Source organism: Pantherophis guttatus, chromosome 1, assembly GCF_059756535.1.
Source record: "Pantherophis guttatus breed Tessera chromosome 1, ASM5975653v1, whole genome shotgun sequence".
Classification (NCBI taxonomy): domain Eukaryota; kingdom Metazoa; phylum Chordata; class Lepidosauria; order Squamata; family Colubridae; genus Pantherophis; species Pantherophis guttatus.
The window spans coordinates 313557852-313572874 of record NC_142063.1 but is presented as its reverse complement, the minus strand read 5'-3'; the positions used below and the strand labels follow the sequence as shown (position 1 = coordinate 313572874).

General features: G+C 39.2%; 1 protein-coding gene across 2 annotated transcripts in view; it reads left to right on the top strand.

Moving 5' to 3' along the window:
* The first annotated feature begins 1063 nt into the window (after positions 1-1063).
* The window catches only part of EFEMP1 (EGF-like fibulin extracellular matrix protein 1), a 55554-nt gene continuing 41594 nt past the window's right edge, over positions 1064-15023 (top strand). The window contains exons 1-3 of one of the 2 annotated variants that reach the window (XM_034427340.3): positions 1064-1212; positions 12331-12418; positions 13643-13691. In XM_034427340.3, the coding sequence (XP_034283231.1) occupies positions 12338-12418; positions 13643-13691 (130 nt within the window). In that variant the 5' untranslated portion in view covers positions 1064-1212; positions 12331-12337. Of the gene's footprint in view, positions 1213-11395; positions 11479-12330; positions 12419-13642; positions 13692-15023 lie in introns of those variants that run through there. The other variant, XM_087888623.1, reaches the window with a different exon arrangement.

The window sequence follows — 15023 nt, the reverse complement described above, 5'->3', positions numbered from 1 at the left end:
CCAAACTCATTTAAGAGCTGTGTGCCACAGTCGTTAGAATGCAGTATTGCAGGGTGACTCTGCCGACTGGCGGCAGTTCGAGTCTCATCAGGCTCAAGGTTGACTCAGCCTTCCATCCTTCCGAGGTGGGTAAAATGAGGACCCAGATTATTGGGGGCAATATGCTGACTCTGTAAACCGCTTAGAGAGGGCTGTAAAAGCACTATGAAGCAGTATATAAATCTAAGTGCTACTGCTGTTGCTATTAACAAATTTCTCCCTTAGCAATATACATTTTGGGCTCAATGGTGAGGATTAGCTGTACTTTTCTCATGTGAACTCTGATTGAGAGAGATTAAAGATCAGGGATGCCGTTCCCTTTCCTTTTTAAAAAAAAACAACAACCCTGCACGTAGCAAGCATGCAAATATTAAAATATGATTTGGTTCCTTTGCAAAGCTCAGGCCAACCAGATATCATTTCACCTCTGTACAATCAAAAGGAGGAGTGGAAGAAAGGCAACCCCGAACAAACAAATATAAATATATTAAGATAAAGAATGAATTGTTTAAGAATAAGAGAATAAATATGAATAAACAGTAAAGTTAGAATCTAGGGGCAAACGAAGATGGTGTTTATCAATGGAAATAGAAATACTGAGATATGATATAAAAAAAAAAGAAAAGAAAAGGGGGGAAGGCGATTTTGGCAAGAATTGTAATTGAGTAAAATGGATTTGAATTTGATTAATTGTGAAAGATAAGAAACGACCAACGCTCTGTTTAAAAAAAAAAAAAGATGTGAGTGAATATGGGAGAGGAGAAAAAAACCAATAAAACTTGATTTTTTAAAAAAAAAAAGAGAGAGAGAGAGAGAGAGAGAGAGAGAGAGAGATCATTTCACCTCTACCAGCGACATAAATTTTTCCAACCCGTTACCAAATTCTCGACCGAAAGGAGTTAACTCAGAAGAAGATCGGTAGGGGGCGTTAAACGGATGCTGACGGTAGCTGAAACTTTTAAAGTCGGTCCAAAACACCGCGAGGGAGGGGAGGCGGGGGCCGCCGTGACTCGAGGAGCCGGGCGAAGGCGCGGGGTTAACCTGCAACTGCGCCTCTTCGGGAGGGAGTTGCTGCCGCTCGCTCTCCCCAGCCGCCTCCCTTGGCAGCTCTGCCTGCACGGGAAGGGAATCCCCTCCCCACCTCGCCGCACGCCCGTGGTTGGAGCGACGCAGGTAAGACGCTCCGGATTCTCCTTTTCTCACCGGCCCTTGCGGCAACGCGGTGGGAGAAGAAAGCAAGGCGGTGCGGTGCGGTGCAGTGCCATGTTTTACAGGTTGCACGGGCTGCTCCCCGCTCGTGCCAACGCGTGGGGTGATCTTTCAGGAGGTGGCGCGTCGCGGGAGTGGTTTGCCCGCCTGCAGTTTTGAATTTTTATTTTTTATTTTTATTTTTGGTGTGTGTGTGTGTGTGTGTGTGTGTGTGTGTGTGCGTGGAATGGGTCGGAGGAATTGTATTGAGGAGTTGCTGATCTTCGTGCAGGGAGAATAAAAGACATTTAAGGACCGTCCAAGGAAAAGTAAATGCAGAGGATGCAAATTTAGAGGGGGAAAGTATGCCTTTTGAATCGCGTTGTGCAAGTCTGCTGATGCTCCCCGAACCGGGAACTAACCAAATTACCGATTGCAAAACTAACCAAGTCCACTGAAGTGAATCCCTTTGAAATTTAGCAAATCTTCCTTTCTGACCCAGTGTGGAGGGCAGCCTGGAAACAGGTTTCTGGGATACAGAAGATGGGTCAGGATGCAGAAGATTGATTGGTTTATATGTCAGTTCCCTGGGTGTTCTGGCCACCACATATCTACAAAATAGGCAAAATCATGAATCATATTTCGGGAGTTGAAGACCGATCTGCCACCTTATTCTGAGCTCATCCATTTATGCTGCCAGAGAGAAGTGGTCCAGTTGAGCCAAGTATTGGCTATTTTGAGCCTGGCAGCAGTTCTCCAAGTTCTTGGGAGAAGTTTTGCCCAGCTTTGTTATTTGAGATCTTCTTAAAGGGAGATTTAGTCAAGGAGGTTGCCTTAGATCAGGCTGCTGGAGTATCTCCTCTGATGGCAGACAGGAGATTTGCACATCACTTGGTGCTGTTAACTGAAGAGGTCACAACTTGAACATACATGGCCAGCTTGTATGTATTTCTAGGGCTGTCCTGCTTACACAGTCTAGTCTGCTCTGGCCAATAGTCAGATAAGGAGACTATTAAGGAACACAATTTCTGCTACCCTGAATTCCTTCACAGGAAAAAAGTGGGAAGTAAAAAAATAAAACACAAACAGGATTAAAATCTCAAGACACTTAATTATCACCAGCTGTTTTCCTAGTCACCCAATAGGCAAGCAAGAGCGATTTTGGGAGAGGCAGTTGGACAGTTCTTTTTTTAGATATAAAACTGGTTGGTTGGTTGGTTGGTTGGTTGGTTGGTTGGTTGGTTGGTTGGTTTTGGTTCTTTTAAGACAGCCTTCATTCCTGGTGACTGCTTGAGAAAGTCCCTTCAGTTTTCTTGGCAAGACTTCAGAAGTGGTTTGCCATTGCCTCCTTGCTAGAACTGAAAGGGAGAGAGACTGGACCAAGGTGACCGGCTTCTTGTCTGAGGTGGGATTAAAATTTAGACTCCCAGTTTCTAGCCTGGTTCTTTAACTATTTAGCTACTTCATGTAGGCAAAACTCATCAGAAGGAAACTCAGCCCTGTGATAGAAGCCCAAAATTTCTTTGCAATTCATTCATGAAATTTCTGATAGAAGGGAAAAACACTCCTGTAACAGCTGTTGGGAAATATTACTTCCAAAGATCCTGAAAGGGTCCTACTGATCAGAATGGGAGATGCATGTTTCCTACCTGGGTCTCCTCGCATTAGTTTTCATCTCCCCGCCCCCGTGATTTTTCTTTTATTCTTTCAATATGAAATTAGACAAGAGGCCCAGTGATCTCTTTCAAGTGCCAATATGCCCCCCAAAAAATTTAATACTGGTCAGTTTCTCTGGCCTGTATAGATTTCTGTTCAGATAATGGGCTGCATAGATACTTTAAGCATGGAGAATTTATCTGCAAGGCTGTCTTTGAACTGTTCCACTCCCAGATTTTTGGGAGTGAATAGAAGTTTGGTTTCTTCATGCAGCAATCTAAGAACAGAAGCTACACAGGCTTTCCTGTATAGGACAGCAAAGAGGCCTGAGTAAAACATTATGTTAGAAATAGGAGATGCCTGAGCTGACCCATGTGATACAGTAAATTACTTCTGAGAGATTATAGAATTCAATTGAGTTTGAAATAAAAAGCACAGCCAGTAAGTTGAACTTTATGCAACTTGATTTTGCTGGACTTGTGTAGGGCCTTCCGATCCATCAAAACTGTTTTCATTTGCTAATATTTTGTAAATCACACAAATAACAGAATAACAGAGTTGGAAAGGACCTTGGAGGTCTTCTAGTCCAACCCTCTGCTCAGGAAGGAAACCCTATACTATTTCAAACAAATGGTTGTCCAATCTCTTTTTAAAAATCTCCAGTGTTGGAGCATCCCCAACTTCTGGAAGCAAGCCATTCCACCGATTAATTGTTCTAACTGTCAGGAAATTTCTCCTTAGTTCTAGGTTGCTTCTCTCCTTGATTAGTTTCCATCCATTGCTTGTCCTGCCTTCAGATGCTTTGGAGAATAGGTTGACCCCCTGTTCTTGGGGCAGCACCTTAGATATTAGAACACTGCTATCATGTGTCTATCACCTAGTCTTTATTTTCATTCAACTTCATTAAACTAGATATATCTCATTCCAGCAACCATTCTTTATCTGTTTTAGCCTCCTGTCTCCTTAAATAAGGTAAGAGACATGGGAGCACTAGTAGAGATGCTGCTAGTCAGAGCAGATATATTAGCTAGATCATTTTTATATCAAGGGACACCCTTCCTTTTCCTACCCCTACATGGGGCAGCAAGATCCTATAGAAAGGACAAGCGAATTTTAGAGGGGGGGAAGGATTTTCAGGATTTGGGGTGCTTGTCTTAGTTTACTAGAAGTCCAAACTCATTTGTTTCTTTGGGGGAACCATTATGGGAACAGGCAGTACATTTCTGGATTAATAAGGCAAATCTGGAGAACTCCAATGAGGGAAAAACTAGGGGCTATATGAACATACATAGTATGATCTTCCTTGCTTTTTGATAGTGTAGACTAGACTAGACTAGAATTTTTTATTGACCAAGTGTGATTGGACACACAAGGAATTTGTCTTGGTGCATATGCTCTCAGAGTACATAAAAGAAAAGAGAGTGTAGCAGACTGTAGTGAGATTTGATGCTGAATTTCCTGTCCATTTTTTCCTATTAATATGTAGCTGTTCATCAATAAAGGCTGCATTTGTGAAATAGACATTGACAGCAGTGGTGGAATTCAAATTTTTTTACTACCAGTTCTGTGGGCATGGCTTGGCGGGCATGGTGTGGCTTGGTGGGCGTGGCAGGGGAAGGATACTTCCATTCCATTCCCACCCCACTCCAAGGGAAGGATACTACAAAATCCCCATTCCCTCCTCACTCCTGCGGGAAGGATATTGCAAAATCTCCATTCCCACCCCACTCTAGGGCCAGCCAGAGGTGGTATTTGCTGGTTCTCCGAACTACTCAAAATTTCCGCTGCTGGTTCTCCAGAACCTGCCAGAAACTGTTGAATAGCACCCCTGATTGACACTCAAAATATTTGAGTCATCATTTCTAATTCAACAGTTTTCAAAGGGAGTTGTTTTTATCGTAGTTGGGATCCATTTATTAATGAGATAATGATAAAGCTGGCTGGGATTCAGCCTTCCCTCAATGGTCTCAAGTGAAGTTAGATAGAATTGTAAATGTCATTGTATTGTACAGTTATTACCATATAATGCAATTAAGTTGACAAGAGGGAAAGATCGGGGTGAAATGCTACCAGTTCGCTTCAGTTCAGGTGAACTGGTAGTGATAAAAACTACTGGTTCGGGCAAACCAGTAGTAAAAGAAGGCTACCGGTTCATTCCAAATGGTATTTCTGATTATCAGCTATGCCACACGGTTTATATTCGCTAGAAAGCAGGAAATCCTGCTTTCTAGCGAAGCTAAATCGCGTGACACAATCCTCCCCCTTTGCTGTTCTACTTACCTAGTCTTCTTTTTCTGCACGAAGCACGCATTTGGTGCGCACCACGCATGCGCGGGCAGCGAACTGGTGGCGATCTGTGGAGGATTTCATCACTGGGAAAAATGTAGCCTTCTTCAATCTGACTCCTTTTCCTCAAATTCCCATCTCACATAGCTAATCTCTCTGCTGAGTGCAATTATAGGTGTTTGTATTCCCAATAAATGTACAAGGGAATTGTTGCCTTATTATATCAGCAATTGATAATTTAAGGAAATGTCCAGATTCTGGTTTTCTCTTGTCCATTAGAGCCATTTCACATATTGCACAAGGTTTTATTTGTTATCCAATGAGCTTAGGTGTCAGTGTCTGTCAGCTCTTTGAGGTAGACAAAAGTCAAAACAAGAGTTTCAGGAATGTTCTTCATTGTATAAGATAGAATAATAGCATCTGGAAAGCCTGTCAAAGTGTCTCTGCATCCCGTTTTATACTAAACAAATTGAGGGTGAGATTAGTTTGAATTTCATTTCTTATTGCCAAGGTAAGAACTACATTCCTCCACAACCTCATTGTCAAGTGTAAGGCATCTGAAACTGGTTCTATGCCTCCAATGCCAGGGGGATTAAAATGTAGCCGGAACTAGTAGCTGCCATTTTAATTCCCTGCAATTCCTCCATATAGATGCTATGGTGGGGGCCTTAAGGGATATTCAGAGCATTACTGCTTCCTCTCCACCCCCCCCCACCCCCATCGGCTGTTATATCAAACATGAAAAATAAGGGAAGTAAAGTTTTCCTTCAGAATTCTCAAGTACTGGTACCTTATTGGGTGTTCTGACTACACCAAGAAAAAAAAGCTAGTTGGCCTCCAGCAAGCTTTCTAGGTCAGAAGTTTAAGAGGGAAGTTCATAAGGAGCTTCCAAATCCACTGCAGTTTGGAGAAAGCTGAACAAGAGAGGGACAGCTGTAGTTAAAAAAAATAAATTTCCTTCTCTTCCCACAAATCAGAATGTAACAAAGAAATATTGTAAGAGAAAGGAGAAGAGAGAATAGAATAAAGAACCCCTCTGAGGGTTGGGCAACTCCTGCTCTTTAGAAGCACTTGCTGTCTTGTGTACATCCAGTAGTGGGAGGTATATATCATCCCAAGTCTAGGAGACTTTCTGTCAATCTGTGGAGAACCTGAAGATAGCTTTACCTGCCATATGGCAAGACATATAAACAGTGATTCTTAATCAAGAGTCCCTTCTTGATTAAAACAGCGGCAATATGCCAAAATGACAGTTTTTCTATTAGCATATTGTTTGCTACAATTAGGCAGTTTCTCCTTTCTTTTCTGGTCAGAAAAATTCTTTGTGTTCATGTTTAACCATGTCAAGATTATATGATGGTTTCCTCCACTCCCTATTGAATCTGTAAGCAGAAAACAAAATATATCCATTCTTTCCCTTTCTCTAAGTCTGCCTCCAGTAGGCTCAGTAGAGACTTTTAATCAAGACCTTGAATTAATGTGCTTCAGGACCAGGGGAAGAAATGTATATATTATTATTATGGTTCATTAACAATCAGCCAGATGTTTAGACTGGATCTGGCATTTTTATCCACCCATCAAGTCCTTCCCTTGGACCTGGGATAGGCAAATGTTTGATGGAGTTAAAAGTATCATTGCAGGAGGTAAGCTATTCCAAATAAAGCTGCATTTTGTAATTGACTGGGAGTGGTTTTATCAATGTTGATAGCGTTCAAGTGGTGGTCCAGATATTTTAGGAATACACCCAATGCACCTATTATTATTGATACTACTTTTGTTTTCTTTTGCCACAGTCATTCTACTTCTATTTCTAGGTCTTTGCATTTTATGATTTTCTCCAGTTCTCTCTCCTATTCTGCTATCTCCAGGTACTGCAACATCACTATCCAAACTTTTTTGTCTTTCTTATCAACGGATATTAAGTCTGGAGTGTTATATGGCAGGTGCTGTCTGTTGGAATTCTAAATTCCCAGTGCTTTCTAGCTTCTTCATTTTCTGTTACTTTCTCTATGTTGTGGTCCCACTAGTTCTTGCTTGCCTGCAAATGATATTTCTTGCAGATCTTCCGATGCACCATTGTTGCTACTTTGTCATGCCATTATTATTTATGGTCAATCTGTGCAGTCTTCTTGCAGCAGCTAACTAGGTGGTCTACAGTTTCTTCAGCTTCATTGGAGAGGTGGCATTTGCTGTCTGTGCTGTCTTCTCAAGTCTGGCTTTATATGCACTTAACGTTTTGTCTTGGCAGCTAGAATTAGCCCCTCTGTTTCTTTCGTCAACTTTCCTGCTCTTAGCTATTGCCAGGTCTTATTGCTATCAGTTTTGCCTGCTATTGTTTTCTTCGTGATCTTCTTCACTTTCCTTCACTTTCCAATGCTCTTTTTTCTTCTTACCAACTGCCTGGTGTACTTGCAACATTCTAGCCCACCTATTTTCCTTGGTAAGTAGAGTCTGTCAACAGGAAGAAGAATATGATTTATTGTCATTATTTTTCTGTTTTAGTTCTGCTTGTATCTAATCCACTATTCCAGCTGTGTATTTAATGACTGGAATTACCTAACTATTAATTGCCTTGATGATATTTTCTCCACCATCCAATCTGAGTGACCACAGAAAGACATCAGCAAAACAAAACTTTTTGTAGCCCTTATATAGTAGCTCTAGTCCATCACACACACACACACACACACACACACACACACACACACACACACTCCCTCTCAAAACTCATTCATGTCCTGTATGTTTTGTTTTACATATTTTTCATTATAATCATCCATATATGGTTGGTATCTGTAAGCAACTCTTTCATAATTATAAGTATCAACTTTTCAGTTTATTAAGTAATTAAGTAATTGAAGGTCATAAGTTTATCCTTCCAACATTGAAGAACAAGTCTCAGAGCAGTAAGGGTTTGAAACTTTGCATTATAGCATGCCAGCTTCCTATTTGTAGTGGTATCTTTGGCTCTTGGCATAATTTCCTTTATAGGATCCCCTCCTGCAAATGATATTTCTTGCTTCAGTTAAAATTTGGAGCAAGGGGGATAAATGTTCTTTAAGTGTTTTTAAACTAGATGACTTTCCCCATTTGTGAATGTTTTGGTTGCCAACCATTTGTGTGCTGTTCAGTGCTGTTCAGGGAGATGATAAAAATATCAAGATGGTGCCTGTGGGATTAAAACCCTTTTTTATGTGCAGGGAGGGCTTCAACTCCATCTTGTTTTCACTCTGCCCTGCAAAAAGATGTCCCTGAATGATGCCAACACTGTTTCTACCCATCAACTCTGGAAAAGCCATAAAAGAAATACATTTTTAAAACCCTCTTCTTCTCCCTGAGTCTCATGTCTCACTTATCAACAATTAAAAGTCTCCACTTAAATATTTCCTACAGTTTTGCTTGCATATGGGAGTCAATACGTAAGAAACACAACAGAATTTTGCCAGAGGGCTGTTGCTATTTACAAACAATTATTTGGCAGTGGCTCAACTTGGATGGTAGAAAGTGGCTGAAGTCAATGAGAAATGACCTTCAGATAAAGAAACTGTTTCATGAAATCAAAAAGTAAATCCCTAAGGCCTGAAATGACACGACTTCCCAATCCTGGGCTGTTGCCTGTTCCTGTAACAGGACCAAAACATCTGTATATAGCAAACAGTTAATATTTGAGTCATTTAGAAACAGGCTTGTTCCAACATCTGCCTGAATGATCAATGATATATAAATGGGGGGGAAAGCAAGAGGGTGGATCCCCCCTTAGTTTTACACATCCTTCTTTCTAAAAACTCTTAGTTTTGTTTCCAATTCTATGTTACATCTGAAGAGTTGGTATGGAGATGTGATGGTGAGATCATATGTTTTTTAATCCAATTCCATAGCAATTCAGAAGTCCAGGCTTTAATTCCAGATGGTGTCAAATACTTTGAAGCTCATGAACAGAAAAAAATATTTTTTCATGAAATTTTATTTATATGTGTTGCTTGAAATCTCCCTCCCGTCTTCTTTTTTCCAGAGAGAAAAGCAGTTTGGTGCACTTCATATAGTTCATTCAAACCACTGCACACATTGAAGGAATATGCTCATGCAGAGTAACTCTGCCATCACTGCTACTATGCACCCCGCTAACCAATTTTTAGAAACTAAAGAAAGGGAAGGCATGTTTTTATTGTTTTATCTTTTCAACAATGTTTCTCAATCTCAGCAACTTGAAAATCCATGGACTACAATTCCCAGAATTTCCCAACCAGCACGTTCTCTGAAGAATTCTGAGAGTTGAAGTCCACACATCTTCAAATTCCTGTGATTGAGAAACAGATCTTTACATGCTAACAGTCCCTTATCTGCTAGTTATTTCATGTATAGTTACAGTAGACACTTGGGCAAATAAATATTTCTTCGTCATGGGATATTCACAGTACAGTAGCACCTTCCTACTAAGAAGTCAGGTTAGTTTTGCTCGGTTCAATGGCTTTTACTCTCAGAAAATCAAGTATGGAATCACTGCCTATCATTTTAATCCACACCTTTATATCAAAATGATACAGTCAGTACAGAGTTAAAAACCAATTGTAGAAACTGCTATTATTGTTAGTGCATATCCAGATCACTTTCTTGATATTTTAATCAGCTTTTCTGTGAGTCAAGGTAATTTAAAGTAATTACAACTCGGTTGATTGTGGCAAAAGCAGTCAGTACTGTACTATATATTGGTAGAATTATGTGAAATGGTGTTTGTTGATCCCAAAAGCAGTCCCTGCACCTGTGGGAAAGCACTAGGATAGGAAGAAGAAAATTGGATATTGGTAAAGATGATTTTTAAAAATCCAATAAAGCCTTGCTATGTCCTGGGAATGAGAGAAAACGAGATTGATGGCAAGAAAGCCAGTATTGTATCTGCCCACCAAGGCAAGCACGTGAGCTTTTTAACTGAGCTGGAAGGATGGATTGTCAGTGGAAAAGAAGCTCCAAAGAGCAGAAGCAGCGTAATGGCTCTGTACAGTATGTACAACATGCCGAAATTGACTCAGAGGGCAAAGTTAGCGTGTCATGTAAAGTGACAAAGAGGAGATGGGGGATAGAAGGTGTTATTAATTACATATTTATTTGAAAACATTAAGGTGGTGACCGCAACCTTTGCAATTGAAACCCTTTTATTTTATCTCTTGATTTTTTTTTCCAGCCCTGCCATGCATGTCCCATGGCACTTCGGCAATGCCAGAAAGGAATGCTTAGTTCTGTTACATGCTAAAGCCTCAATGCCAGCTGGGTGGTATTGATTTAAAATGTGTGTTTCCTGTGTCTCTATTCTTATGTAAGCCATTTTACTTATTCTTGAGTCTCAACTTTCAATTGCCAGTGAAGACAAATTCTATAAACAGTATTCAAAGGTGGGATTTGAGTAAATGCAAATCTTGAGTTTTCAAAGCTATTAGTCTTCACAAAGTTACAATTTTCTCTCTGATTAGATCTTTTTTAAGCACTTCCATACTGCAATCCTACTCATATTTATTGGGAAGTAAGTCCAATCTGATCAGTGCAAAGGTATTTTATTTTATTGTCATTATTTTATTTTATACCCTACTTTACATTTAGGTATTTAAGGTGTTCCCTCTTTCTAATTTTTCTGCAACCCCAACCCTGTGAGCTACTTTGGACTAGCCCAAAGTCACCAAATGAGTTACTGTGGCTTATATTAAAACCCAGAAAGTTTTCTTAATAGTACTGAAAGCTTTTAGCCAACAAAAGATTAAATGATTGATTTCATTTTTGTTCTTTGGATTGTTATTCTGTGTTTGTTTATATTTGATATTTAATTACAGCATTTATACTACCACATTTAGAATGATTCCAGGTGTTTAATTTGTTTCCATAATTTTTTTTTAAAAAATAAACTGTTTAAAGCATCTGGATTTCACAAAAGTGCTTTGTGTTACGTAAATAATGTTGGTTTAAATAATATATTGGGCACAATCCATTTTGTTTTATTATAATGCCCATGTTTTTATTTCCAGTTCTGGAAATATACTAATGCCAACTTCCTTTAGGGCTATATACTTCGGGACCCTTCCCCTTAATTTATCCAAGTTGCTTTGCTCTGTCCTCTGTCTTGGGGAAAGTTTCATAAAATCTCCCAATATTTAAGCAACAGAATAACAGAGTTGGAAGGGACCTTGGAGGTCTTCTAGTCCAACCCCCTGCTCAAGCAGGAGACCTTATATCATTTCAGACAAATGGCTGTCCAATCTCTTCTTAAAAACCTCTGGTGATGGAGCATGTCATATCTGATGGAGGACATCAGTGATGGAGCAGGTCATTTGAACATTATATCTGTGTGTGTATATTTTAGTAATGTTAACAATGAAGTGGAACAGTCACCTTTTAATTTGTTTAGCAATCGGATGCTATTTTGCAGCAGCATTGTGAATATTGTGTACTTAAATATAATTACTAGACAGGGTGGGGGTTCTTTTGCCTATTACTGGACATCCAATAAGCTAACTGAAGGGTGGGGTTGTTGTTTTTTTTTCTTTACAAAACCTGAATTCAGAAGGGTGCTTTTAGCCATGCTCTTCTTCTTGTGACATAGCTCTTAGTGGTAAAATCCTGTCTGGGGAAATTGCATGATTGAATGGATTTTTGTTCTGATAATTAACTGCATGTAGAAAACTAGAACCTTTCTCCTTGAACCTTGTTTTTATGTAGGTAGAGGGGAATCATTTTATACAAAGAGTGTTCAATACTGAGACATCCTCCTCTCTGTAATCTGAAATGCTGCAGCCTAACTAATTGTTTTATTGAATAGTAGGGTAAAGGTAAAGGTTACCCCATACATGCGTGCTAGCCGTTTCCAGCTCTAGGGGGCAGTGCTCATCTCCGTTTCAAAGCCGAAGAGCCAGCGCTGTTCGAAGATGTCTCCGTGGTCATGTGGCTGGCATGACTAAACGCCGAAGGCGCACAGAGCGCTGTTACCTTCCCACCAAAGTGGTCCCTATTTTTCTGCTTGCATATTTTACATGCTTTCGAACTGCTAAGTTGGCAGAAGAATAGTAGGGTACTTGTAGCCAAACACAGCAGGGAAAGTGTAGAGATGTCTTCAAATATATGTTTGTATGAGTATATATCAAATATTTTTTTTAAAAAATGGATATTATTTCTTGTTAGATTCATCATGGTCATCTTTGCAGTCCTTGCTGCTCTGCTCCTTGCTACAGGACACTCACAAGAAGTAGATGAAACTATCACATACACGGTAAAGATGATATTTTAAAGGGAGAGAGGAAAAGAGAAAAACATAGCATATTAGAGAGTTTTCAAAAATATTATTTTCTATTCTTTCAGAGAATCTGCAGTTTTCAAGGAGAGGATGTGGAAAGCCTTGCTAGCAAATAACTCTGTATCTAAATCTGAATTTTTCTAGACAGTTATTATTTCAGTAGCCAATTAGTTCCAGATATAATTCAGAATGCTGGTTTCAACTTTTAAGTGCCCTAGATCCAATATATCTTAGAGCAGATTCCTTGTGTCCTCTGGAAATTTGGACTGCAGCTCCAATGTATCAAAGGATAAGAAGGACTGCAGTCTAGTTTAGTTAATGGCACAGATATGTAGAAAGCTACTTTAAGGCAATATTCTTTTAAAACATTTGTTTTATAGACCACAAAGCAAATTTTGTGTACATCCTAGGATGAAATATAAATCAATGATAACACCAAAACCATCCAAGGTAGACCAAGGAAAGTTAGCTGGAAGTTCTGACAGGGACTTGAAAATATGCTTATTCTTCTAAGCCAGTTTTCCCAATTTGCTGCCATCTTAGTAAATGGATTACAATTCTCATTAATTTTATTATTTGATAATTATGAGATACTTCTTAATGATACAAGATTCCCTACTAATATGGCAATTTGGGAAGTTGCCATCCAACACTTTAGGAGGATGCCAGGAGGGAGAAGTCTGTTCTAATATAATATATTGCAGTCTCTGTGACATCTTTAAAATGGAGAAAGCAGAAATTGAAACCTTGGGCTTTTTCTAGGTAAAAATACCTTTTGCCATTCAAATCTTGGAGGCTGGTCTAGGTTAAGTGCTGACACTAAACTGACATAGTTCTGATTGAGATGGGAGGTTTAAGTAAGAAATAAAATACTATAAAATTGATTAAAATACTGAACTACCTAGGAAATAATTATGGCCGCATTAATGATAATCTTTTATTCTTCAAATAAATTAATTAAAGAGTCTTGTAAGTATTATCAACAAAATTTCAGCAAGATCATGCAGCAGCCTAGATGTTATAGAGATTTGTGGAGTATAAAAGGATTGAATGCAGAATTATGCAGTGATAATGTTTTGTTAACTGCTGTGAAATAATTCTTTCAAAATCTGGAGCCACTCCTATGTAGCAGTATCATTTTGTGTCTTAACACCATTGCATTTAATCTATTTTTCTTGATTTTGTTTATTTTCTATGCAGCAATGTACAGATGGTTATGAATGGGACCCCATCATGCAGCGATGCAAAGGTATATTTGGGTGTGCATTAATATTTTCATATCTGTCAGAAGTACTTAGAAGCCAGATCTTGTATAGTAACATTTCCTCCATAGTTTCCCCAGTGGTAGCTTTTTATGGAGAAGACAATGGGAGAAATGTAGAAGTTTTCATATATGCAAATTTGGAGTTATATCTTTAATGTCAGTAGTTGTCCCAAATGTCTATGTTTTGGGTCACCTCCTAATATGTTTTTTTTAAAAATTTTGATCCAGTGAGAATGAGCCACATGGATTGTTCTCTTTGCATCATACAGGTGTAAAATTTTATAAAATACATACACATGGCTGAACAGTTCACCAGTCCTGTCATTTTTGATATGAATGATTTATTTAAATAATTTATACATCTGCCCAACTCATGAATAGCTAAGGGATAGCTAAGGGAGGATTAAGAACATTAGAAGAAAATATAATAAAACAAAAACAAAAGCACATTACATAAAGCACAACCGAGACCACACTTCAAATATATCCCAAATCATTACAATACATGCTTATATGGTGCAAGCCAGGTTTTCAAGGTCTTATGAAAGACTGACAGGGTCAAGACCATCTTATTCCCAGAGCATATGCTGTTCCAAAGGGAAAGCACTCGATAGAGATGATCTGCTTCTTGGATCCCACAAGGCGACTTGTCTCATAGAAGGGATCCAAAACATATCACCTTGCCAGATATAGTGGGACAGAGACAAATGGAAACTGGGGGGGAGGGGGGGTGGGAAATGTTCTGCAGATAACCAGGCCTGTACCATAAATAGCTTTAGAGATGGTTGCAAGCACCTGAACTGAATCTGGAAGCTTATAAGGAGCCAGTGGAGCTTGCAAAATTAGAAGTGTTACATGAGCCACCTCTGACCCATGCCAGGCAGATTAAAGTCACTCAGTACTATCACTCTTGGACTCCATTGCTTCGACAAGGAAGCTACTATATGACAGGAAACTGGTACAGCAGCAGCATCTCATCTGACCCTTCCTGATGACAGCTGATTAGAAAATGTGTTCCAGGATTCCATGTCTCCATCCTTCTTTCATTCTAAAATATAATTAGGAATGTTGCAATAATTAAATACATCTACTCCTCTTTTCCAGAGTAGTGTTCATCTTTCTATATACTGTAGTTAGGGGGATACTTGCTTACAAAATCAAATATATATATTTTAAGAGTGCACTCAGAATCAGAATGCATTGCCTGTCTACTGTATTACACTATATGTAGAGCTTGTTATATTACCTGTTCAAAACCATAGACATATCTCTCTAAATAGGGAATGTGAATTTGTCATCTGATGCTGGCTTAATTTT